Source organism: Passer montanus, unplaced genomic scaffold, assembly GCF_014805655.1.
Source record: "Passer montanus isolate IOZ18808 unplaced genomic scaffold, ASM1480565v1 scaffold214, whole genome shotgun sequence".
NCBI lineage: Eukaryota > Metazoa > Chordata > Aves > Passeriformes > Passeridae > Passer > Passer montanus.
This window is the reverse complement of record NW_024366748.1, coordinates 124,464-151,757: the sequence shown is the minus strand read 5'-3', so window position 1 is coordinate 151,757 and position 27,294 is coordinate 124,464. Positions and strand designations below refer to the sequence as shown.

The window sequence follows — 27,294 nt, the reverse complement described above, 5'->3', positions numbered from 1 at the left end:
GAAAACTACACCCTTCTACAGGATCACTGCTTCAACAGAACCATAGCTGTCACTGCAGGAGGACTGCAGTCACCATTCATTCAGGTTGCTACCAACACCCTGACCAACAGTATGCAGGTTGTATTCTGACTCTGTCAGTGTTGTTTTGTATTACTGCATTTTTTATTTTATTTTTATTTTCTTCCCTAATAAAGAACTGTTATTCCTGCTCCTATATCTTTGCCTGAGAGCCCCTTAATTTCAAAATTATAACAATTTGGAGGGCGGGGGTTTATGTTTTCCATTTCAGGGGAGGCTCCTGCCTTCTTCAGCAGACACCTGTCTTTTCAAACCAAGACACTCACAGAAAAGGCATAAGCGTGACATACCAGAGTTTATCAGTCTCAGAAACAACCCTGATAAAGCATGTATATAACTCAACCATGTATATAACTTCACTGTCTGGCTGATGCACTGATTTTTTGTCTGTTTCAGCCAAGGGTTAAATTGCTCAGCCCCCTCTGGAAAGTTTTCCAGCATAAGCACAATGTAGGCAAAATTAAGTGGTTACAACATCTCAGAGGATGGAATCATATTCTTCCTTCTTACACTGAAATAGGCAATGCAAACAATATAATTTTATACCATTATAACCACAAATTAACTAGAAAAATCATATGCTTCAACTGACTTGAACCACTAACACAAGCTCATCTGAAGTGCTTGAAGGAAATCTCAAACATTTCCTACAACTAAACCCCACCACCCACATTATTCTTAATTCATGAAAAAGGTTTTGCTTATTAGCTGATTACAAATGCCAGAAAGTAATTTTCATTCAGGAAAGACTGCCCTGTGACATTGTGTGGTGGAATTTCACATTTGTAATTTTATTATAATCTGAAAGAGGCAGTATCTGAAGAGCAGAGAAAATACAAAGAATTTATAGAACATTCATTGATAAACTGAAGAACTTTAGATGCTTCTTTACAGTTTCAAGGGGAAAAAAAGGAAAATTTTCACTAGTAGGAAAAACCAAAAAAGAAATATTAAATATTTAATGACAGTATTTGATACAGTGAAACCGTTAATTAAAACATGGCTTTTAGCATTTTTGTAGTTTAACACTGTATGATTATAATAGTGTATTTACGAACCACATTAACAGGAGTCTGGCTAAATGTATGTGTCAACTTGCTGCCATTAGTTATGAAATTGCATATACACATCTACCAAAAATCTTGAAAGAAAGTGCTATATAAAGATTAGTCTTATATTTGCCATGAACATATAAGTTCCATGAATTTTTTTCTACACAAACTACATAATGGTATATACTGAACTATCTTGCTTTGTCCATTTTAAAAGTCATTAAAAAGCAAATGCACATGGCAATATACCATCCAAAAGAATGCAAAATAGAAAATCTCCCTTAGAAACAGGGTAACTTCTTTTTTCCCACTTAGCAAGTAGAGCTAAACTCCCAGAAAATACCACCAGGAGTGTAAGCATGCAATCCCTCATGCTTTTGAATTCAGCAGACCTTGAGAAAGCACAAAGAATAAAAAATAAGGTCCTGAATGGAAATGAAAATACACGGGGAAGAAAAACCACTTTACTTTCAGCCCAAAGGCCAACACTTAGTGTCTAAGAAGACACACTAAAATTTATTATCTACATAAGTGAAAAATATAGTATAAAAAATCCTCCTCATTTCAATTCTTACAACACATCAGATTAAAATCTGAGACTGAAATCTACTTGAGATGTCAGCTGAAGAATTTCTGTGGGCTCCAACAGGGTGATGACATTAGGCAACTGGAATCTTTGTACACCAAAAGAATCTCAAAAGAAAACTTGTTCTCACATTTTATAAAAGGAGCAAGGCTCCTAGATGTAAGAACTGCATTTTTTTTGGATGGTACATAAACACTGTTTAAGTAGTATACCTCTGTTCCAAAAGAATAGAATTATATGTTTCTAATCAAAGGTACTTGTCCTTGTTGCTTCAATGGTAGCTATTGAATTCTGCACTTTGGATTGCTTCACCCTCCTATAGATATCCAATGCCTACTGCTACTAATAAACCACTTTCTGGTGCAAATACATTAAACTTCAAATATTTCTTCTCTCTCTTTCTTCCTCACCACCTTCCTCTTAAAAAACATAAAGTTATTTACACAAAATTGGTAGTTACACAAATAATTTGGTAAGACTTCAGCTATGGTCACTGAATAAAATTTAACACGGTCCTAATACTTCAGGAAATACAAAGAGAGCTGTTAAAAAACCCCCATATTTTATACAGGACAAATGTAATTAAACTTGGTGGATAAAAGGATTAAAATGTACAAGTGGATAAAGTGGTTCATCTATCAACATGCAAAATACAGAATGTTATTTTATTCCTCAGGTTATTAATATAATGTTGACAGCTACACATGAAAGAAATAGAAGCAATGAAATTTTTCAGCACTTGCCACACTAAAGTTGCATTATGAGTTCTCATACACAGGTCTAGTACTGCTCTTTTTGAGTGAATGGGAACTACACAGGAGATCTCAGTGGCTTACTCTCCTTGTGCAGGCTTCCACTGTAACCTACTGCATCAATTTCCTATAAAGCTAAATAGCACTCTCTTATGCATTTCAAATATCAATGTGTTAAGAAAGAGAATGAGATATTTACAAGTGTGATGGATGTAGAAATCATGACATAAATGCTCTCAAGAAATGAGATGAAATAACAAAATAAATTCCATTCACTTTCAGATTCCCTAACTCAAGGAATAACATATGAAATATAGTTCCTATATATGAAAAAAACAAAAGGTAAAATGATCCTCAGAACTCTAGCAAAATAATGGGGCAGAAGAATCCATAAATATAATTACTTATCATATAGGGGAATAAAACAGTACTGCAGAGGCAGAAAATGGGAAGTGTCTTGTCACTGTAAGACAAAAGACTAAATATCAGACTATTGTCTCTACCAAGGCACAGGCTACATACATATTTACTTGTACAAAATAGTGCTAAAGGTAAAGCTCAACAGTGGTCTAGTTAAGAATTATCTTTCTGACATATCAAGATCTGAAATCCACTATAAATAATCTGTCACTGGTAAAAATGCAAAAATTATACAATCTTCCTCTTTGCTTTTCCCTCATTTTTATCCTGCAATAACTAAAACGCTTAATCTTCCCTGCTTAGTTCTCTGTATTAAAAAAAAAATACAAAAAACCCCTAATTATAGAAAATATTTTCACACCTCTTTTTCTTCTGCCACTTCTGCTCTATTGACAAATTTTCAAACTAAAACAGCTCAGCCTTCTTAGCACTAAATACAGAGCAATCTTCCTGAATATTCAACACTGCCACTCCTTTCTTACCATAAAACAACTTGCACAAACGTTCTCTTCACATACATCTTCCCCTTTCTCCATTCAGTTCTCATCACTGATCACAAAGACATAGGGAAGAGCAAATAGTTTTCCTCAGATGATCATTCTCCTATGAGCATGTTTGCAAGGCCTATAACTACCATTGATGCAACCATAGCAAGTGCCTTTGTGGAGGTTTTACAAAACACTTCCTGAACAAAAAAGGAATTCAATCTACTAAGTATTTCTGCTCCAATAAACTATGAGAAACAGCATATGAAGATACATTAGAAACCCATCAGGAGAAAAGTTCTTCATTTACACTTTTCATTCAGGTAAGGGCTACGTGGTTTAGGGTGGCACCCAGCTTCTTTTGTTTTGTCGTCTGATATAAAAACAAAGAAATAATGCTTTGTGAGGCTTCTTGAAGTAAAAGCCTGAGCTCTCACAAACACAATACACAGATCATTCTCTGCTTTCCTTATTGGGAATGATAATATTCAGACATTGTTACTGAATAGCCTTTCTCCCTCTCACAGTGATTTCCTTCCGTGAAGTCAGTGAAGAGTTCTGAATCAAGGATAGAAAGGCATCATATCTTCTTCTGGGATCCAATCATGACCTTTGATACAAAGTTCACAATGGCACTGGCAGGTTGTTCTGGATCATGCTCTGCAAAAAGGTGGCATATGTTGTCTGTGGCACTGCCTTGCTTCCTGGCAACGAACCCAAACACTCTGCAAGGGCAGCAATCAAAGTATGTAAGAGAAATGACAGATAGGCATTGCCTCACTTCATAAAACAGAAAAGATACTTCAGAAACCAAGCACACATAGCAGACTTCTCTGTTCTGATGGATAAGCTTCCACGTGGCTGCTAAACACAGTGGTCCAGATAGACCAGCCAGCTCAGGAGATAATCAGGGAAGCAGACTGTCCCCTTCCTTCTGCTCTGTCCATATGGCATCCTGTAATGTTCGCTGTCAGAGACATGCTGCTAACCCTGGAGATATATTTAATCTGATTCGATACTGCTGTTCTCTAACCTAGTTTGGGGGGCATGTGGTGCATTGTGGTGTGTCAGGGATTGCCCAAAGAGAGGATTTTGAGGGTCACACATCTTAGTGGACAGAGTACTGGAAAAAGGATTTAAGCCATCTATTTCTCTTCCTTTCCAGAAACAAGTGCTGAGCCTCTCTGCTTAAGTTATTTCTTTTGATTAAAAAATGACAACAATGTTTGCCTTCAACAGAAAACACTTTGCAGTCCACAGGTAATCATGTATTTATACCATAAACTAATATTACTAGGAGTGTTTTCATCTGTGTACTAGGAGAGGCATTTTTTTAAAAGCTATGAGTCTAAATGAGAAAAGCTTGTGTTAAGTCTTGCTGGACAGGTGGAACACAAAACAGAGAGCAAATATCTCCAATGCCTGAAACCACAGACCTGCAGTCTAAATAAAGCAGACTTCTCACCCTCACCCAACACATAATTAGGCCCCAATTTGCAGAGGTGTAGATGAAGTGACTAATGTCTAATTACAGAGGGCTGAGATACTTTTGTCTCTGAACAGATGCTCTCCCTTCCACATCTCAGACAAAAGTAATTTAGAACACCAAGAAACTGATCACTTTAATGATGTTCCTAAAACATTCAGTTAAAAGAGAGTGTACTTACTTTGCAGAAAGGCCATCTTTCACCCACCTTGTCCATTAAGGAAGCAGTAGAAAAACACAGAATGAAGAAATAAAAATGTTAGTTTTAGTGTGTTTGTTAGGGTTTTTTGATAGGACAATACAAATAACATATTAAAAATACTGCTTGTCATACTTACTTTCTGTCCTGTGGATCCAAAGCACAGAAAATAACGGTGTTGACAGAATAATGTCGCCGAAAAAAGAGTCTGGATACGAAGAAAGAAAACAAATTTCAGAAACAGTGAAGATGCTTAGAATTCTAAACAATAAACTAATCTGAAAAACAAATTGTATTTAGTCTTAATTTAATACAGACAATATTTTTTGCTATCTTTGAGTGACTTTGAAATCCACCTGAACTACTCCAGCCCAATAAATACATGTTAAAAACACTAACACAAAGTTTTTTTAACTAAATGAAAACTGATTCTCAAGCTAAGAGCTAGGAGTATGAAATGTATTTTTTCTAAAAACTGCCATTTAGATACTATTTTAGTGGGACAGACAGCTTTGTGGAAATTGTGAATAATTTGATCATATTACATTTCAAAATATTCACACTCCTACTCATTACAGTTAAGGTACAGATTCTGTGATCTGCTACAAATGATTGCAAGCCCCATGGAATGAAGAAGTCTGGTAGTTTTTTTTTTAAACTTAGAATGAATTCCTGTTCTCCTTCCTTTGTTATTGTAATTTTTTTAATTGGAAGAGTTTGTGGTAGCCTAACTACCACTTAGAAAAAGTAAATATAAATTAACTTCTTATCACAGTTTTTTACAGTCTATCCAAAACACTGTTTCAGATCCTGGAGATACACATCATCTGCTTAAGTCAGGTCTGTTCAGTGGTACTGGTGAAAGAAATCATGAAGATAAATTATTTCACAGAATAGGTTCAATATCAAATGCTAGCAAAGCCATTACTTTCCTAAGAAATAACAATAAAAAATGTCATATCAAAGTGACCTTCCAAAGGTAAAATACGCCATGTGGAAATAAAGTCCACCACTTTAAAAAATATTTTCCTGTACTACAGCCATCTTACACAGCCACCACCATTCTTATAATCCTCGTATCCTCTGAGACAGAGATTGCAAAATGTAACTAGGAACGCCAAATCAACAGTGGCCAACACCTGACAGGGCCAGGGCCAGATATTCCCTTCCCATCCTTATTTGCTTACTTTCTTTGATTATCTGTCAATGTGATTCCCTGAGCAGACACCTTGAAATGGACAATGGTTGAGATAGGAGATGGATCTTGCATTAGTGTCAGGCTCAAAGCTTTTTGTACTGCCTGGTATCCTGTGAGGGACTCCATCTCTACTGAATTCAGGTACCAAACGTTACAAGCTGTAATGAAAGAGGGGAAAGATTTTGAGAGGTCATAGGCCTTTTACTCTCCCTTTGGTTTTAATACCTTTATATCAAAGCAAATTACTGTATTTATTATTGCCCATAGATATCCTGAAATTTAAATAAATACCAGACAACACCAGAGAGTACACTTGTAGGTCGTACTGGAGCAAAGGCATCCCTGAAAGAATGGGGATATTTTGCTTTTAAGTTCAAATACATCAGCCAGTAAGAAAATACACATTTGCAGTATACATTCACACATTCTACAGTTTCAAATATTTAAACTATATTCAAAGGGAACCATTCACTTGATTGGCAAGACAGGAATGTTTTCACATCAAAAAGAACTGAGCGTTATTTCAAAGCTCATTTCTCTTCAATTCTCATTAATAGTGTTACATATGTTTAATTATTTCAGAGCAAGTAAAACAATTTCCATACTGATAAAAATTACTGACATACCTTTTTAGGCCTTTTCTTTATTTCAGCATGCACTTACTTCTAGAAGTACTATTCCTCTTCTAGAGATACTAGCAACTTCTGAAATATCTCTATAAAAAAGATGCTCACTGGTTTCTAAGGTTACCAAACAGTTACTTTTTTTACATGATTTTGAATCAAACCTGAAGTGAGCACTAGGAAAGTATGTATTAATATTATATAGCATTATACAGTAGTACTATACTACTCTATAATACCACATAGTACAGTGGCATCTGAAGTATGGACTATTATATGGTATTAACAGAATTATTCACATGCTTACTATGGAACTGTGGTAAAAAGTCAAACTTAAAAACAAATTAAGAACAAGCAAGAATGATTATGCACATCCATAGCTAAACACTAGCACCAAGAGATTCTGTGTTTGGTAAAAACACTTGTGTAAGTATCCAGGAAAAAATGTACAACTCTATCAGTTGACACACACAAATTACCACGGTAACATTTAACTTGTTTAGCAGTTTCATTTGGCTTGCCAACATTACTATGAAAGCAAAGATTAAATTAAATCTAATAGTTTATGTTTTTATTTAGCTCTTCTGTAATCTGTCTTAAGATTTCTCCTATGACTATCTACATAAAATTATAGAGCTTGACACTGGCACTTTCAAAACAACGAAGTAATCTTACAGTTAAAAAGTGCATAAGCCTAAGTTTGACTCCAGCATAATGATCAGCCCAGTAACTTCAAGCTCTGGAGTCCATCAGTGAAAGAAGGGATCCTGAAATTTCATGTATTTGATTTGCAAGTGCAAAATTTCAAAAATATATTTTTGCACTGCTGCGAAAATTTCAGTAACTTTTGTTTGAATCAGTTAAATTCATGCAGAGAGGACATGAGATGATGAGCAGCAACCCAAAACTGCAACGAACATTCCAAACCATAAGGTCTCTTCTTCTCCCCTCATTACTGTATATGGTTGCTACAGATCTAAAGCTCTTCGCTATCTTGTGGGTCTTTCCCAAGAACAGGAAGTTTTCCTTTTTTCACAGCCACACACATCAGAGTCCTGTCCTCTTCTGCCACACAGTGCATTGTTGTCAACAGACTGTTTTCTGGTTATGTTTCCAAATGAAATTTCCAAGCATTTTATCTAGATTGCCCTCAAAGTGATAGTTCAAACAGAAGTTACCCAATACAGGTAGCCTTTGCTTCTGTAGAAAATAATAAATGGATTACAAAAGTGTTGCAAAGTGAAAACATGTCAGCTTAAAAAGGAGAGGAAAGGAAATGAGAAACCCAGAAAGACTTCTCGTTAAAGAACATCATGCATGGCCTGACAAGGTATCTAGAACAGTAATCCTAGAGAAACTATGCTCCAAGCCACAACAAAAGGAAGACCTTTTGTTCAGTGCAGCTGCCCTGCAATGTTGCTGCTTTTGTCTTTCACAGGTGACATTTTGGAGCACATCTGTGCCATCAGCAACAGCTTAATAATGCTGCTTTTAGACAGGGAATGTCCTTTGCCCAGAATGCTTAGTTTCTCGACTGTATCAGTGTAAAGAGAATTAAGAACTGCAATTTATTTGAGCAGAAAATTTGTTTGCTGAACAGGAAGATTAATAAAGCAAGGTATAGTCTAGGGAAAAGCCTCTTATCTGTATGATTTCTAGTCTTCAGTTGTGAGCGTCTAAGAAGCAAAGGATTTCTAGTCAGCTTCAGCACTTAGAACCTGGAAATGCTCATTAGGTTTTTCAGGGAGCTATAAAGAATAATCATTCTAGGAAAACACATTATTTTTTTGCTTGTGGAGTGAGAGAAGTGTGGGTATAGAAAGACAGGGAGAAAGTGTATCTGCTTTAAACTTTCTTTGAAAGGATTCAATTTACATGTTTTGAATTTGCACTTCAGTGTTGAACTCCACAACTTGAATGCTTCTGTGACTGGAAAGGGACCCCTGATGTAGCAAGGCAAAAAAAACCCAACAACCCTCTGAGAACCTCTCATAGCTAATTTATCTATTTGGGTTCCAAATCCTTGTTTAAAAACATCAAAACAGGTTAAAACCAAATGTACTAAGTACCCTAAATGATCCATGATACAAAAGCTCCCATAAAGACTTATCTAACTACTGCCCCAGCTGAAGAAATCATTCTTTCTTTTTCTTTGAAAAGCATTGTCTGAGCAAGGAGAAACCAATATTTTTTGGAAGACAATATATGCCACTTTTGATAGCTTTTCTAAGAAGTAGCACTCTACAAAAATTGTTTCTCTGTTTTTTTTTTTCCTGTTGGCCACAACAAACACCAACCAGCAAGTTAATACGTGCTCACTCGCAGCACAGCCTCACAAAGGTTTGCCATTTCCTCAGCTACACATGCCTGCCCATTTCCTCAGCTACACATGCCTGCTCAATTACAGCACTCGAAGTGGTGCTCCAAATTTTGAAGTCAAAGCAGATTGCTGCCTCTCTCCAGAGCTGGCCAGTTTGACAACTGCCCCTTCAGGAGTGCTCTAAAAATGCGTGAGGGCAATGAGACAGCATCCTTAGAAACGCATGCTTTTCCACAACACTCACTTGTGGATCCAGTGGTTGTCTAAACTCAAAAGAAAGGGGCAAATGTAGTGTATTCCTGTGCTATAATCGCACTAATTGGGTGGCTTGTGGCAAGAATGCACAGCAACCTGAAAACCAAGGACCACTGCAGGACATGGGCAGAATCCCCCAGACATGCCCACTGTACAGTAGAGTAACACAGTTGGTCACATTTCTAAGGACAACTTTAAGATTATGCAGGAGTACTTAGAGCATTGTCCAATACGTGAGTTAGAATGTCACCACACTTTTTCAGACAGGCTGTTTAACTAGTTCTCTGGATCAGCTGCACATTAACAAAGCAGATAAGAAGCAGACCACACCTCTACGCATCTCTTGCAAACACCCCAGTTTGAGAGCCATACAGATGGTAACAGTGCATAGCATCACATAATTTGAACATACTCTGGTCATGGTTCTTCTGACACATCAAATAATCTTGCGGTAACACAACTCAGTTTGCCAGAATGGGTGCTGCACTATGCATAAGAATCCATAAAAGCATCCAGTGGAAAAGACACATGAGATTTCCTAAGAACATACAGCACCACGTGAAGTAAAGAGAACTGATCTTTAATATTTTTTTCACATTGATGCAACAGTAAGCATTTTGCAGTGGAATTGTTAACCCCATGATAAGAACTTAACCCTAACTGAACATCTTCCTTAGTTGGCTTTTGCAGACCTCACACATAGTTCTTGAACCTCTGCAACCACAGGTTGAAAATATCCTCTCAAAGTTTATCAGTTATGAAAGCACTGTCCTGCTTAAAAATTGCCGTGCTTGAAGTAACCTCACAAGACAAATGATGGGAAACTAAACACAGAACATAGGAGCTGGTTGCAGAAAACGGAAAAAACTTGCTACATATCCTCACTATACACTTCTACCCAGCCCAATAAATTTAACTGCTACCTTTACATATCCCTTAATCCAGTCTAAGCTTCAGCTTCTCCCAACCTGTAAAATACAAACTTTGGTAACTGTCAAATACAAGGATAAAAGTTTAACAGACCTGCACCCTGTTTGAGAAGCTCTGCAGCTGAGTTTGCAGCAGTTTGTGGAGAAGTTTCTGCTATCTCCTCCAAGGGATCTGCAAACAGAAAACACTGTCCATGTCTTGTATGGACTTAAATCAACAAATCGAAGTCCACAGTCATGTATGAGCTGTTACACTTATAACTGTGATCTCATCTACTGGACAACTCTTGGCCAGAAACATGAAACCATGTTTTATCTGCAGTTATAATCATCTATGTAGGTTTTGTGCTGCATCAAGTTTTTTTTGCCTTGAGCACTGCAAGCAGGATGCTTAACTTTTATTTCCTGAAAATAAAAGACATAACAGAGGCATATGCTGTAGGGACTCATATGATTACACAGTAAGACAATACAGATAGCTGTATTCCCTCACTACAGCCAAAAATATCTTGACTAGTGTGATTTTAATTATATCATTTGATTTGTATAATTTACAGTCATTTACACAAAAAGACTTTGTGTTACCATGATGAAATCAATTACATTTTGATTCAGAGGATGACAACAAAACATTCTTCTTAAGTTGAAAAAAATATCTGAACCTTAAGACAGCAGTGAAACGTTTCTTCCCAGTTGATTGTTAAAAGTAGTAAGAAACTGTCCACCAACATGTTATTTCAGGTATATAAATGCATGTAAAAAGATCTCACTTACTGCTGCATTTAGCATGAGGCATGCCATCTTTGAATATATTCAAATGAGGAAGAGAGCCATAATACAGTTTGTGACACAATTTATATGGTTAGTTACAGTTATCCAAACATTTTAAATACTCCAGGCACTGTATCCTGTCATTAACTACAGAAGATCATCTTAAAATGCATAATCAAATTGGATTAAAAAATAAAATCAAAATAAAATTTCACTCTGGTATGCTTATTAAAGACAAGGCAAATGTTCCAGACCTGTACCTCTGGAAGAACAGAGTAATTTTTCCATGTTAGGTGAGGGGGATAAAGAGAACAAGCCAACCTCCACACTGTTTCGCTACATAAATGCATGAGATCTCTTGTCACATCTTCCACAGCATATTTTTGTGCTAAAATGGTTTCATTGATGTATTTGAATAAATCAAATGCTATTTTTGTATATTAACATATGGTCTACAACAAAAGTTTAAAGTATTCAAAAAACTCTTTAAAGTCACAAACCACAAGAACATTTAATATTTCAATAATGTGTCTGGGGTTAACTTCATGGGGAAGAATATAAAACGAATGAATTACTTGACAAGCATGAGCATTTTATTTTTGTCTTAATAGTGGTTTATGAAATCAGTATAAGCAAAATTAGAATCATAATCCCATGAAGCAACATAGACTTTTTGATCATTTACTTGAACAATATTTGAACCTGTGCAAATTGCTACACTCTTCCTGCCAGTGTTGCACTCAGGACACCATCTACGCTTTATCTACTTGTCCTTTTGCTATCCAGACCTGAATGAGTGGTTAAATCTAACCATACACTGGCATAGTGTCATGTCTAAGAAGTACATTTGTCTTTCCACATGGTAAATTACTGCATGGATTTCCATGATGAATATATGCTTATGACTGGAATACCACACTACCAGTATGCTCACAACCACACTTCAGATAAGGGTTATCACTGAAGACAACATCTCAGCTTCCTCCTTGGTGAGTTTTTGCTTAGATCTTAACTTTCACCTGCCTTCAGACATTGACAGTTTGAAGCAAAACTTGGCTGGGAATATCTCTTCTGTATTTCAACAAGCATACCTCTGTCTGGGATGAGCAACTTGCAGGGTAATGCCAGCGGAGTGATGGAATGCTGATACACTAGAGCTGTCAAACTCCCTGTGGTCAGAAAAGTAACAAGACATGCACAATTAACTTGGTAGACAACAAGAATGCTTAAGTTATGTTTACTCTCAAGTATTTTATAGACTAAGGGCCCTGACTGCTTCACTTTAAAAATATCTTGGGACCTAAGCCAAGATCTTCTTGAACTCAGTAATCACAATTGTATGTTCTTCTTCCCTCTTATATACACTGCTTATACTTATACTCTTATATACACTGCTTAGATCCTAACCTAAATGTCTGTGCTTCAAATGAAGAAAGCACAAAAATGACAAAGTCAGTAACATATACAAGTCAGTAAATTCTTTTCAATGCTCTTAGCTTCTGCTACATTAAATGTAGTAAATTCTTATGAAGGTGGCAAGAGCACAAGAGGTTGCTTGTGCTACACGATGAGGTAAAAAAAAGCAAGTTCTACTTCTTAGCCACCTAGTCTTCATCATCTAGTATTCTGTCTACACACACCTCTATTCTGTAATTCTGAAAGTATAAAAGACAGTCCAGGTAAAACCTCTTCCATTTAAGGCAGCAGTGATGTACATAGAATTCTCTATTAAATGATTCTTCTTTTCTATTCAAAGTCACTCTTGCAATTTAGTCTTGGCTTAACTGAAGTAATTTAATATTAGTTATCTTTGATATTAGCATGTCAGACTACAAGGTGTGAGAGGAAGGCATAGTATTCATCAGCCTGTTTGTACAAAAAGCCATCCTTCAATCCCATTTACTAACAAGCAGCAAACATTATAACCATATGCTGGAGAAAAATCCCAGTTCAACCAAAACCAACCGCATCTTTACAGTCCATCAAGAATTTCTTTGAAACAGAAAGATGACCCAATTCCACAAAAGTCTTACAGAAATGCAAAGACTGATCTATACTATTAGTCCTTCATGACCTCACCCATAAACATGTGTAACAGTGCCTGTTGACCTACTTGTGAACCAGTTTTGAGCCTGTGTCCTGGGTTACAACATGGGGTGTAACCAAGCTAGGCATTCTACTCCCATCTACATAACTGTTGATGAAGTGTTAATAGTGGGTCGTTTTTAACAGCTGCCCAGCGTGTGCCCAACCCTTCAGACTGGTGTTAGATAAGGAAGAAGAGGCAAAGCCTGCAAGGCACAATGGCCTTCACAATTAACTCAGACATGGTAACTACAACCTGTCCTGAGGGGGTCATCTCTACTCAGGGGCCATTGTGGACTCAATGGTCCTAGCAAGAATGGACTCAAGAGTATTACACCATTCCATTGTGAAACTCCCCACTCAGAGGGAGGTACCACCTGAACTTGACTGTTCATCATCTGTGGTTTTGGGGACTTGGGGTACCACCACCATTGCTAAACAGACCCAGAGGAGGACCAGACCTTTCACAGGACAATGGCTTTCAACAAGACTGCAACCATCACTTCAACAGGACTGCAACCACTGCTTCATCAGACTGAGACCATCACCCTGACCAACAGGGTAAGAGATTGTACTCCGACTTAGTGAGTTTTAGCCAGTTTTTCTGTATCACTGCATTTACAGTAATATTTTTTATTAAATTGTAACTCTGACCTGCTATCAAGGTATTTGTGTGGCGTTCATCTTTCACTGTGGTTTATTTTTAAACCAGCACAGGCTGCACAAACTATAAGACTAGGAGAGGTTCAAACTAAATGACTAGTAGGCCTACATAGGTGCCTAAATAGGTACTTCAAGATTGAGGTAGGAATGGACTAAAAGTTTTCATTTAAGGTAAGTCTCATGCCAAATACTGATAAACTTCAATCCACCTTTATTTTAAGTACGACTTTAATTTTACATCTGTTAATTTTATGGTAGATGACCCTTTCACAGGTGTATCTGATGTATGTGACAAGGCGGGTAACGGGGTGAGAGGGTTGCAGGATGACTTCTGGGTTAAGTTCAGGGGAGCTTTTCATGCCAAACACAACCCATTCCAGCAGACCCACTGCAGGACACCTATGGAAAAAAAGGCTGGGTGAGACACCAGCAGAGAGAATGCTATGGACAGAGGAGGAGGAGAAGGAGATTCTCTGGGTATCCAAGTTGCCATCCCCCACCCTGTAGCCTCTGGAGGACCTCACACTGGAACAGATGGGACATTTTCTGTGGTCAACAGAGAGCACACGCTCAAACAGATTTTTTTTTTTCCTGCAGGATGGAAGCCTATAAGGAAAGCCCACATCCCAGGAAGGAAAAACTGGGACAGAGATGAAACAGCAGAGGAACTGCTCTGTGATGATCATAGGCCCTCACACCCACTGCAGCGGGCATGAGTCTGGGAGGAAGCAGTGAAATTGAGCTTGGAAAAGGGGAAGGAAAAGTGTTATTTAATATTTGTCTTTGTTTCTCATGTTAAGGAAACTTCTCTGTCTGACCATCCAGGAGCCATTCTGGCAGCCACTCTTGCACCACCTGAGCTGGTACTCAAAGCCCCTTCACAGATACACACCCCACACTTACAGTCAAATGTTTCCTCAGAAACTCAATGCCAGGTTTTCCTTAGCAGAGTCTCAGACTTCCAGGTCATTAAAACAATTTAATTTTGGTGCAACAACTTAATAACAAAGAAACAGCTCAAACTGGGTGCCTCCGAGGAGAGATACCCTTACAATCAAAAGGCATGAAAGTCTGGGGGTTGGCTGCTGCTGCTGCACATCTTGAGTGCCTGGTCACCTGGCCACACAGGTCCCTGGGCCCTTTGTTATGCAAAGAATCAGCCTCTTGCCTGGGACACTCATAGATCAATCTGCAGTTTGCACTTCCAGCTTGCAAAGACAGTTACCTTCACTAAACACATCCCCCAACATCTGACTGCCTGAATATTGATTTTAATTGAAAAAAACATTAAAATAATTTTCCCCAAGTTGAGCTTCCTTTGCCCTGTAACTGGTTAGCATCTCCCTGTTTTCATCTCATCCTATTTTCCCCTTCTACCCCAAATGAGTGGAAAGCAAATGAGGTAGGTAGGTCTTTGGCTGTTTGTCATTACGGGTATTGTACTTCCATCATATTATATTAAATAATGTACTGACATAACAGAATATATTTTGTGAGTATCTCACTCTGGTGTCATTTTTAGCCACCTAATAGGCAGCATAAATATAACACAGGACAAAAGGTCTTGAATCAATTAGGATTACAAGAGTGATTTATCTTAGGATGATAAGAATGATTTAAGTGTAGCTGCTCAGCTTTCTGCAGCTACATTGGTAGTGGTAGACAAGCTTGACTGTTTGAAGCTTGGTCACTTGTATCTATGCTAGAGTGCCCTGCACATCTTAAGGTAAATGTGTAAAAGGCTCCTGGAATCTTGGAATGGGTTCCTACAGAAGTAATGAAGACTCAGACAAAGTAGTCTCTCATTGTATTCCATCCAAGTCAGCACAGGCAAATGCCTACTGTTTCCATCTTCTGAGTCCCTGTGATGCAAAGTACTTACCAAAATATGGTTCATTTGGGCATCCTTTCAAGCGTACCCCCTTCTGAGTACATTCAATCAGAAAATGCCTTACAAGTTCATTTGATGGATCTCCAACTGTGTTAAAAAAAAAGCTCATAAAAAGAAGCAATTAACAGACAACTCTCACAAACTAGGTCTTTATGAAGCAGTTTTTCCACATTACTTCCAAATGTCTTATATACAAAATGCAAATAATACAATTAGACCTACTCTGCAAGTTACAAGACATATTTAAAAGGTCATTTTTCAAAAAACAAACAAGCAAACAGCTCACTTTAGACAGCCAGAGGAAATGGTTTTATATTCTTAAGTGACTGGCATCCAAATATACACTGGTGTTCAAAAATGTCCAAATATGGTCCCAGCTACAGATAGGAACAGAAATTTGGTAATGGTTAATAAATAATGGTTAGAAATTTTGATGCACTTGCCCATTAAAAGAAGTTGTAGCCAAAGTGACAAGAAAGAAAAGTACAAAAAAATATGCCCATTTCCAGTGACATTTCTGTTCACAGAAGTTCCCCAAATTAAAAGAAGAGTAGATTAAGCTACACAAAGGTAATGATGGCAATTCCCTCCGTGCATTTTTATGTTTCCAAATGTCTGCAGTTTTATGCTATGTCTCTGCTCCTGAAAACAAACACTTACATAAATCACTAAGGTTTCACTAGATTTCTAAGACAGTTTTAATCTCAGGAATCTAAGACAAACCAAAACTGTAGAGTTGGATGAAATGAGGAGATTCAAAGTCCGAGAGACACGTAAAGATTCTCTCGAGATTTAACATTTTTTTAAACATGTATATATATATGTAGACATATAATTAAAGCAAATATTTATTGGAAGATGGATTCACAGTATTTCATACCTGACTACAAAACTAATCCTTCTCCAAATAGTCAAAAGTTTATTTCATACCAACAGGACAAAGCTATCAAACCATTCAAACCTTAACGAAAGAGCTGCAAACAGGTGTTCCCTCTGATTTATCAGGAAACCTCAAGGATTGACTTTCAGGCCAATACAGATGAACCATTAATATGCACAGCAGAAACTTCTACGCAAGCAAATATTGCACTGATCGCTTTTTCAAACAGCTTACTCTTTGCTGTTATACTCTCATCAAATTAAAAATAAATTACTACAAGGTATGTCGGGAGGGGAAGCCTGGAACAAGAAACACTACAGGAAACAGAACCAATCTGTGCCTTCTGGGATTAAACACGGGAAACCAAAAAAGCTAAGTATCATGAAGCGAGAAGTGGAAGAATGCTAGTCTTACTACTACTAACATAAACTCTCTTAAAGCCTGGGAAAGTGTGTGCTTTCACGTCTTCCTGGACTTCACCAATAAGAAAGACTACTAGAAACACGTTACAAGCCACTTTCAATTTGCCTCCTAGTTGTTGCTATCACCACCCCAGTGCACCTATACTGAGTTCATTACATAAGTCATTGGAGCGGCTCTGCTGATATTTATTGGCAACAAAAAGGACTACATGGCAAGTTGTTATTAAACATTGTTTCAAGACACCAGATTAAAACAGATTCAAAGCGTTACTGTAATAGAGGTGAAGAACTAACATTGCAGCAGAGTAAACAAATCAAAACCAACAGCCAAACAAAAAAACAAACCAAAACAGCCAAATTCATACTTCCATAAAAACAGCACTAAGAATAAATGCTTTCCTGTAATCTTAATTGCCTACCTCACCAGTCATTATGTATTAATGAAACATAATAAGCTTTGTAAAAGAAAAACAGCAGCAACAAAAACCACTCCACTAACCTTGCAGTAGTACAAATGGAACCAAGAACACTACAGATATTGGCTGCTGAGTTTCTATATACCAATTAATGATTTCTGCATGTTCTTCTCACTTCACGTTTCACAACCATTAGGCACAAGTCATATATGGAGGTACTAGAGCTGACAGAGTAGATATATAAATCACCACTTTTAAACAATTATCCTTAGGAATATCTTCATATTTATATCTAAAATAGAACTGTCTTAAGCCAAAACTTTGGCATCAAAAATATTCAGCCCTCCAGCTGAGTGAAAACTTTACACTGTAGCCTGTGAATCAAATGCAAACTTCTGATTGCTAGGGAAGACCAATTGCTGAGATGACACTAATTTTCATTAGGTTGATGACGTACAACACATGCACAGCCACAACAGAAGTCGTGGTGAAACCATATAGTAGAACAGGCATCGTATCCAGTCTCATTTAAAAACATATCAAAAGTAACCTGTAATTCAAATTGCACTTATGAGAAGAGGGGAAGATTCCAACAGATTGCCACCCACCAATAAGGACTACCTACTCTGTATAGCTTTTTTAATAACATAGAGAAGTACCTTTCTTTAACTGTAGCACAGAAGGAGGTGGTGTGGCAACTTTCATTGCTAGCCCATAGGCTCCCCGGAAAGAATGACTGTCTCGTACAATGAAAGACCCAGGTTCCTTTTCCTTTAGAATAGCAATGGCTGCAAGGGATTCCAGAAAAGAGACAGAAAAACAGTTTAAGCACAATGCACACGCTCAAAAAGTACAGAAGTACAAATTTAATGAATAGGAAGCCAGAAGAAGTAAGATCTCTCTCTCTCTCATTGCCGTACAACAAAGCACAATCAAGCATATTTGGGGGACCTGAACAGAAACACCTTGTCCAAATCGTTTCCAATTGTCCAAATCACACAGATACTTATTTTAAAAGAAGCCTGAAGTACAGAACACTGATTTTTACTGGTTTTTAAACTAAGAGGAGTGCTCAGGTCCCACCATAATTCCTACAACCAGTGCAAGAGCAAGCCTACTTCTGCTTAGATTTTGTCAATTTGTTAAAATACTGCATAGCTCTCTGTAATTCCCACACTGACTAGACAGCACTGTTTTTCACTTCCTATTCAGCCTCAACATGCAAGACAGATTCATTTTTATCCACCACCAAGTTTTTGTCCCTGCAAAGCTACCTCACTGCCTTAGGAGTTTTAAAGCAAATGAAAATGTAACTGTATATTTTGCTTTTTTAATTATTTTTCATCTGTATTTTGGGATCTCTTCTAAAAGTGCAGTATGAAGTCCTCTCCAAGAGGGAACACTTGCAGGGTAATTGCTGCTACTTTGCACAAGTCAGTAGCAGACTTTGAAATCTAGTAGCCCAAAATTTTAAAATTACTTTGAAAACAGACAAAAAGTTAATCTAATGATTGATCTTAATAAAACCTTTGTACTTTGCTTTCTTTCCTCCCCCATACAAGCTTTAGAAATACTTGTGTATACCAGTATACTTTGTTTCTGGAATTTCCAACCATCAGCAAGCCTTCAGAGAACCCTAGAAAGAGCCCAATTTGACAAATTTGATGCTGGACTGCTTAATTGACTGTCCATACAGAACATGGATATTATGCATATGGGGCACAAAGGCATATTTTGCAAGGCCTGAGCAATGTTTACAAAGCAAAGGTTCTTTTCATGAAAAAAGGGGAACTAAAAAAAATATAGAAAAATGCAGACAATTATCTCTTCTGTTCTGTCAAAGCAAGTAAAGCATACATATATGCATTCTATTCTCTTCATCTGTCAGAAGGCAAAGAAAAGAACCTTTTTTCACAACAATATGTCTTGTTTTGAGAGGATAAGGATGAATACACAAACACCTGCAATTAAGCAGTACATAACACTTCTAAATACAAAGGGACACAGTAATAATTTGTCACAGGAGCAGTGTATTAAACACAGGGGAAAAAAGATCGAAGAAGATCAGCCAGAGTTCCTTAAAACATTTTTTAAAAGAAGCTTTATCTCAAGGATGAAAAGAGGCATACTAAAAGGTTGGGAAGACTGTTGTTTCATTTGTTCAAGCAGTTAGGCTTTAAATTGCTTTGTATCTACTTCCCTCACTGGACACACATCACGTAGGGTATTTTTCTGCATATTTAAAGACTCAGTTTTCATTATGGGTGGTGAGTAGATAATGTGAAGGGGGCTGGAGTGAAAGGACCAGCAAAGTATCATCCAAAAATGAATTAATGACCTTTATTCCCCTGGCATCATATTTACCACTACAAAAGAACATCCTCTCCATCTGAGAATCTAATAACTAGACAACAGCAATTCATCATTTGCCAATAGCTGAAGTTCACACTATTTTGGTTTAGTGTGAATATCCTTCCTTCTCAATGTGGAACTAGTTAGTAATTTTTCCTTTTTGACAACCACATTTTAAAAAATCCCAGCTTAAATTCCTGCCTTATCTCATTAATCACAATTCACTATAGCTGACTATTACAGTATAAACACAAGCACAGTCAGACCAATTGCATTTGGAAAGCACTGTCAGAGACTGAAATGTTATAGTTTTACAATGGACTTTTTCCCCTTATGGCAAAAGTGTGTAACGAAGCTGCAGCAACGAAGCTGCACCACCAAAGCCCACCCCACCCTGAACGGACCTCCTGACTGAAATCCTGAACTGTGAGTTAAGCTACCTAAAAGAGCTTGACATAAGACAGAAGGGACACTGTTTTTCAATGATCTCAGGTTTGAGAAGAAATAGATAAGGCTGGGGGAGAAGGATGCATTCACAGGAGGGCCAAGCTCAGCAGCTGTCCTGAAAATCATCCCCAATTGGCTTCAGGGTGGAGGCCATAGCCCACAGGCTCATCTGCAGCCAGGTTTACACAGACTCCTCCCCAACCAAGGGAGGAGGAGGACAGTTTTGGGTATATGTCATGACCTCTGGTCAGAGGCAGTGAACATTCACCTCCATTACACAAACTGGCTCAGCTGTAAAACCCCCCACTCTGGGAAAGCCACATCCACAGGATGCTCAGGTGAGGGGCAGCTGAGGAAGTGTCATAATCCAACAAAGACCCCTAAAGCACTCCCCAGACTCATTCCTGAGGCCCTGCACCACAGCAGTATACATGATGCAAAGCGATGCAACCAATTCAGAATATTGCAAGAGAGAGTATCAAACTTGTGCCCCTTCAGGGGAGGTACTTGGGCCCAACTTGTATTAATCTTGGGACCCACAGAGGGGTGATATTCTACATAATTTGTTCCTGTCACTCTTCTTGTCCCCCCACAACCTCTTTTTCTATTTCTTTCTCTTTCTCTCTCATTTACTGTTAAATAAAATATATCAATTTTTGGTATCAACATTTAACCTTGTTTGGTTTTAGTCTCGTTTCACAGAATATTCAAACCTGAAGTTTCTATCCGGAATCCACAGAGAGCTCACTTTGCTCCTCTATGATTAGTGGATTGTAACAAGCACCCAGCATGCTTATATACGTACTGTTGTAGGGATAGTGTGTGAGTTCATAGAATCATGGAAGAATGGCCTGGATTGGAATGAACCTTTAAGATCATCTACTTCCAATGTTCCTGCCATGAACAGAGACAAGTTTCATTACACCAGAGCCATATCCAGCCTGGTCTTGAACATTTCCATGGATGGAGGGCATCTCACAGCTGCTCTGGGCAGTGTCTTCCAGTGCCTCACCACTCTCACAGTAAAGATTTTTTTTCTAATATTTAATCTAAACCTACTTTCAGTTTGAAACCATTTCACCTTGCCCTGTCACCATTACATGTTCTTCTAAAAAGTCCCTCTTCATCTTTCTAGTAGGCTCCCCTCAGGTACTGCTAGGCTGCAATTAGGTCACTCCGAAGCTTTTCCTTCTCCTTTCAGACTGAAAAATCTCAATTCTCTCAGCCTCTCCTCAGAGGAAACGTGCTCCATCCCTCTAACCAACTTTGTGGCCCTCCTCTGTACTCGCTCCAACAGGTCTGTCTATGTCTTTCCTGTATGCCAGATGCAGTACCCTAGGTGCTCATAAATATTCATTTTCACATAGATAATAAAAGTTTTCTATAGTTCACTGAATAATACATCTACATATAAAAGTATTGTATCTGCATCATACATCATAAAGATGTTATTCCATGGTAGTGACCTTTAAGAAACAATGTATGTCACTTGACATTGAAATTCAGGCTACAATATGACTGGTGGGTGAGGATGCCTCTGTTGTGACCTAGCTAATGAATTATTCTGAGATCATGTCAGAACAGCACACTTATACTCAAAAAGCTTCAGAGAACAGACAGCCATTTGGTGTTGTTTCATGCATATCTGCCATTTGAAAATCTGCAGCTTCACACCAAAGAGCATTTGCAGCAGCTACCACAGGCAGATCTATATTACTTCATATATTTTAATAATTTGTTTGATTAACTGAATATTTTTCAGGACTATTTGCCTGCCCTCCACACTCAAATTCAGCCTTTCAATAAAAGAAACAAGAGGAGTTGTCTGTGGCCCTTCTAGGTTTTATATTTCTTTTAGAGATCAGGGATGTATCTAAAATCGAGACTTCACCAACTAGCTTTTCTATGAACAGATATGTCAGAATATTTATCAATTGATATACCTTGTTCTCTTGAAATATCTGGCTTATACCAGAACTTGGATGTGTCCTGAACAAATTTTACCGTCACATGTTTATCAGCTGTGTTTTCTGTGAAATAAAAGGGAAAAAGAAGTTTTTTTTTAAAACAAGTTAAAACATTTTTTTTAAAACAAGTGTTTTTACTTTTCTTTCCAATTTCCAATCACCATGATTACTCAAAAAACTCATCAGTTTAGAGAAACTGAGCTGTTTTAGAACCAGCAAATATAATGACATACACTAAGATTCTGAAAGCATCTTCGATGTTTCATTTTGCAAAATCCATAAAATATTAAAACCTTTTAGTTATAAAGCTGCATTAAATACAAACTTCTCAACAGGGCCTCAGTGAACACACATGTACATCTTTTACTTTTCTTGGCACAACTCTAAAAGGACAGAAAGAAGCCAGCCCTTTTTAAAAGACTCAATACTGGTTCGTTGTAATCTGACAGCTGAAAACATAGGCTGCCCAATGGCTGACTTCTAGGAAGTAAAGGAAGAAATCTGAAGCCTCGTTTCCTGAATAATGCATCCAAAGACAGTGAACTGGCACCATTTACTGCAAACATTCAAGTCCTCTGTGCAATTTTCATTCCGTTACTTTTTTTTCCCCCTCTCCACTTTCAAAACCCCCAAAATTCTTTTTATAAACTTATACAAAATCTAATGTATTTTGCATTTCTCTGATACAGAACCTACCTGGCACTGGGGAAGAGCTTAACATTTTTGAGAAATCTGGGAGGACATTTGGGAAGGGAATGCTGATTGTGCTTCCACTGTGAGGGCTAGAGAAGTCACTTGAAGAAGGTGACATAGAGGAAAAGGAACATTCTCCTTCAGAGGACCTCTTCTTCTCTGGAAGAGGCGGTTGAGCATGTACATTCCCTCCATAGTGATGCAGAACTGCACTGCTGTTCTGGCTGTTGTGTCCAGAGACCACTGTAATGTTTTGTGTCAAAAAGTCACTGTCATCAGCACTTGCCACTGATGAGCTCAGCGTTTTAAACATGCTAGCACTGGCCATGCAAGTAACTTGTGTCTCCTCTTGGGGGGAGCTACTGTCCCTGGTACCAGCACTGTAGCTCAGGTAGGCATGGGCACTGCTGCTGCTATCATGTTCTTGGTGTGGCTTTGCTGGGGAACTCTCCAGGTTGCTCAGGGTGACAACTTGCATTCCTGGTGTTTGGAAATGAGACAGGAGAGAGACATCCTGTGCAGCACTTGATAATTCAGAGGGCACAAGGTAACCTCCTGGCTGCCTGGTGTTTCCCATTGAAAACTGGGTTGACAGGGAAGCTTTAGAGCTGTTTTCAAGCCAAGGATATTCTGCTGCAGAAGAGCTGTCAAAAAAAAAAAAAGAGCCAAAAACTGAACATGAAAACAAAACACCAGCCACATCATTCCCTTAAAATGTTAACTGTACAACCTGTACTTCAGTGGTCATTGAAAGAAATTAAACATCACACTCAGGACAAAAAAATCTCATGGTGCTCTTTGAAAACATGCTGGAACAGGTAATACAGCTAGATCAAGGGATTCCAACCTTACCCTCACCAGTAATTTTTTCAATGTACATCATTATGCTCTGTCTTATCTCACCCTCCACCTAGCAATGTTGATGGGATAGTTTCTGAGTTTGCACTGTAAACCAGTCCATGAAATTAATGACAGCTAAAAACACTTCTCCTTGTTTGAGGGGGTTAATTTTAATATGAATCAGTTTAGTGAAGCTGTTTGCAGCATTGCTTCACATACAGCTGTCCTGATGAGCTAAAGTACTGCCTGAAAAATAACAATAGGAGGCAACAATTTCTCATGCCAAAGCTGCACAGAGGTAGAGGTTTATGGAAGAAACATGACACGGCCATACCAGCTCTTACATGCAGAGTAAGAATAAATGCTCACCAGAATAAAAATGAAAATAAATGGGGCGAGGAGGTGGTTGTGCACCACCACACACAACATATCAGTAACTGTGATAATGGTAAGAACACAGTTCACAAGGAATAACTGGTAGACCAGATCTATTTCAATACAATTTATATTAAAAAAAAAAAAAAGGAGGCAGGTCCAGTGGTTAATTTATTTCACAGTGGAAAAATTTTGATTTATAGAATTAAATATTTCAACAGTAAACATTTTGTTTTGCTACTGGGTAGCAATTCTACCTGCTCAAGTAAAAAATGAAAAAAAAAATCCTTCCAAACAAAACTAACTAAGCATCTGATAAAAGCATTTGATAAGTTTAAGCTGTCTCCTTGCTTCTGAAAATGAAATGCCCTTAGGCTGTAGCTGGAAAATATTACTAATATTACCAAATCCAGAGAGAACAAACTCATTGTGAAATGTAAAGAGAAAAAGCTGACGTAAGATATATATCAAAAAAGAAAGGATTTTTAATTAAAAGGGAGTTATGGAAATGAATGCCAGTAGATTTAAACAGCTCAAATTACAAAGGCCATTAAAGAAATGGAAGGTAAGCAAATTGAAGAAAAACATTGCTGCAAGAAAAAAACTTCTCCTCTAGAGCTGTAGCTATCTTCTAGGTGAAATAAAAAAATTATAGAAAAATATTTAGAAAGAAGTGAACAAAATTTCCTAGATAAAGTCTGAAGTATGAATGTAAACTTGATAATGGCTGAATTGCCTGGTAAGCTTTTAATACATATCCACTTGTAATTGTTACACTGCCTCCTCTGCAGCAAATACCAACATATTTTGTTCCATCTTAAGGTTCACATTTGTAATCACAAAGCTAAAACATTCTTTCACAGTCCCAGTACTGACTGAAAATGAAACCAATTAGATTAGAAGATAAATAAAAGATAAATAGGTAATGACATACTTGAAGTACTGACACACTGACACTCCAACCAGAAGTACCACCAAATACTTACTGTGAAAAAGGAGCCAAATAGCCAAAAATAAGGATAATTAGCCAGAAAGGAATGGTTTTGCAGAGTGATAGAGAAGGTAACGTTTTCAGGTCTAATGTGCCACTTTGTCCATTGAGTAAATATAGCGCACATCTAATGACTGATCATGCATTGTTATGGTCTTCTGAACATTCTAACAGTAACTAAGGACTCCTTGTTTGTTTGCTGTTTCTTGCCATTTCTTAGCTTATGCTGTAAACCCTTTGGACAAGAACTGCTTTGTAAATTTACACTGTTGACACTATTGTCCAGAGCCCTACATATTTACCACAATCTAATTGTAAAATAATTAAATGTCTAAGCCTCCTGATCAGTTGAAAGGTAATCAGCTATACACTACCAAAGCAAATCTACTGACATTTTACTGACTAAAAACATATGTCAGCAGTGAGAAGAGGGCTTCCTTTCTCTCATATACAGCTTATTCCAGTGTGAATTTTCATGACATGGCTTTAAGTTAAACATCAGAGACACCAGTTAAGAACACAGAAAAATATATATGAGCTTATATATGAGCTAGCACAAATATATATATAATTATATATATATATATAAAATATATATATTATATATGAGCTATATATATGTCCTAGCACAAAATCATAACTGAGCTATAAAATTCTATTTATTTTTGTCTTCTCACTTATCTTCAAATTTAATTGTGTCTTTCACATAAAAGTAGCACCTCTGTATGTGTTAAAATCCATTCAATGGACACCAACATTAAATGTCACAACCCACCTCAAAGTTCTTAGAAAATGGTCTGCAGTGAAGATGCAAGCATAATGTCTTGTCTGGGAAATATCATTATGAGAACTAAACAATAATGTAGGAGAATCTTTTCCTACCTTTCTGCCCCAGGGATAGGACTGCTATTTGCAACAGTACATGAAGATGCAAAACAGCGCTGAAAAGAGGGATCAGTCTGCATGTTGACCCTCAGCAAAGAAGAGTTAGTGCCCACGGTTCCATCAGACATCACCACAGAGAGGTTAATAGTTTCCATGTAACTTTGAGATTCTGCAGCAAAGAAAACAAAGTAAATGCAAATTTAAAAACAACATGCATTTTTATGGACCTTGTAGTGAAAAAAGTGTTCCTAAAATAGTTTGGTTTTCTCTTAATAAGATTATAAAAAATATTTTTTGTTTGTTTATGCAGTAATATTATTTCACAAAATTATGTTGATTGGTGAAAACATCCAGCAGGTCAAATAGCAGAGGGAATAGAGATTACAGAATTGCTACACTCAAACTGTTTGATCACTTCTCCAGAATACATTCTCTAGCCCTAAAGATGAGAATGGACTGTTTGTTCCAAGATGCTTTGCATTTCACAGTCCACAGTGCTAATCAGGTAAGTCTAGACAAGTGCACCATTTGCACTTGAAATACCAGTAGAAAACTGGGTGTCCTGGTCCCAGCCACTACAGAGTAAATTTTGGCAGTAGGCCAGGACCTGGAGTTACTGTATACCACCACACATCATTGCTGAGGGTGGCGGGAAGGGAGTCTCTTCCAGGGAGAAAGGGTTCCTTCTGATTACGAACGCATGGCGGAGGGAACAGGTGGTGGTGGTTGCAAGCTGGAGGGTCTCAGGGTGGAGCCCTCTTCTGAATGGGGCAGGGGACCTGGTGCATAAGGACACAGATATCATTGAGGTACAGCCTTCCTCATATCAATCTTTATCAGTGAGACAGGCCTTTGGGAACCTCAAGCCCGTGAGACCACAGGAAAAATCTGGATCAAAACAAACCCTCAGTGGAAGAGGACTAAGCAAAGGAGAACTAAAACAAACTGGACATAGTTGAGTCCATTGGGGACTGAGAGGATGAACACACGAGAGCTGAGGGAGCTGGTTGATACCCTGCAAGACCATTCTCAATAATCCTTAAAAGGTCTCAATGACTCAGAGAGATTCTTAAGAACAAGAAGGGAGCAATTATCACTCATTCCTCCAACAAAGGTATGGAGGATGATCCAGGGAATTGCAGGCTTGGTTAATCTAACCCCTGGTCTCTGGAAAGGTGATGAAGCAACTAACCCTGGAAACCACTTCAAAACACGTGGCAGAAAAAGGATTGA

At 37.8% G+C, this 27,294-nt stretch overlaps 1 protein-coding gene across 13 annotated transcripts in view; it reads right to left on the bottom strand.

Annotated features, from left to right (window-relative positions):
• Nucleotides 1–848: 848 nt before the first annotated feature.
• Nucleotides 849–27,294, bottom strand: part of TNS3 (tensin 3) — a 148,736-nt gene continuing 122,290 nt past the window's right edge. For 7 of the 13 annotated variants that reach the window (XM_039709551.1, XM_039709553.1, XM_039709554.1 and 4 more), the window contains 11 exons: nucleotides 26,059–26,230; nucleotides 22,974–23,614; nucleotides 22,254–22,340; nucleotides 18,171–18,299; nucleotides 15,785–15,880; nucleotides 12,246–12,323; nucleotides 10,478–10,555; nucleotides 6,246–6,414; nucleotides 5,198–5,266; nucleotides 5,041–5,067; nucleotides 849–4,098 (listed from right to left, as the gene is read on the bottom strand). In XM_039709551.1, coding sequence (XP_039565485.1) covers nucleotides 3,954–4,098; nucleotides 5,041–5,067; nucleotides 5,198–5,266; nucleotides 6,246–6,414; nucleotides 10,478–10,555; nucleotides 12,246–12,323; nucleotides 15,785–15,880; nucleotides 18,171–18,299; nucleotides 22,254–22,340; nucleotides 22,974–23,614; nucleotides 26,059–26,230 — 1,691 coding nt within the window. In that variant the 3' untranslated portion in view covers nucleotides 849–3,953. The other 6 variants (XM_039709552.1, XM_039709556.1, XM_039709558.1 and 3 more) reach the window with 6 other exon arrangements.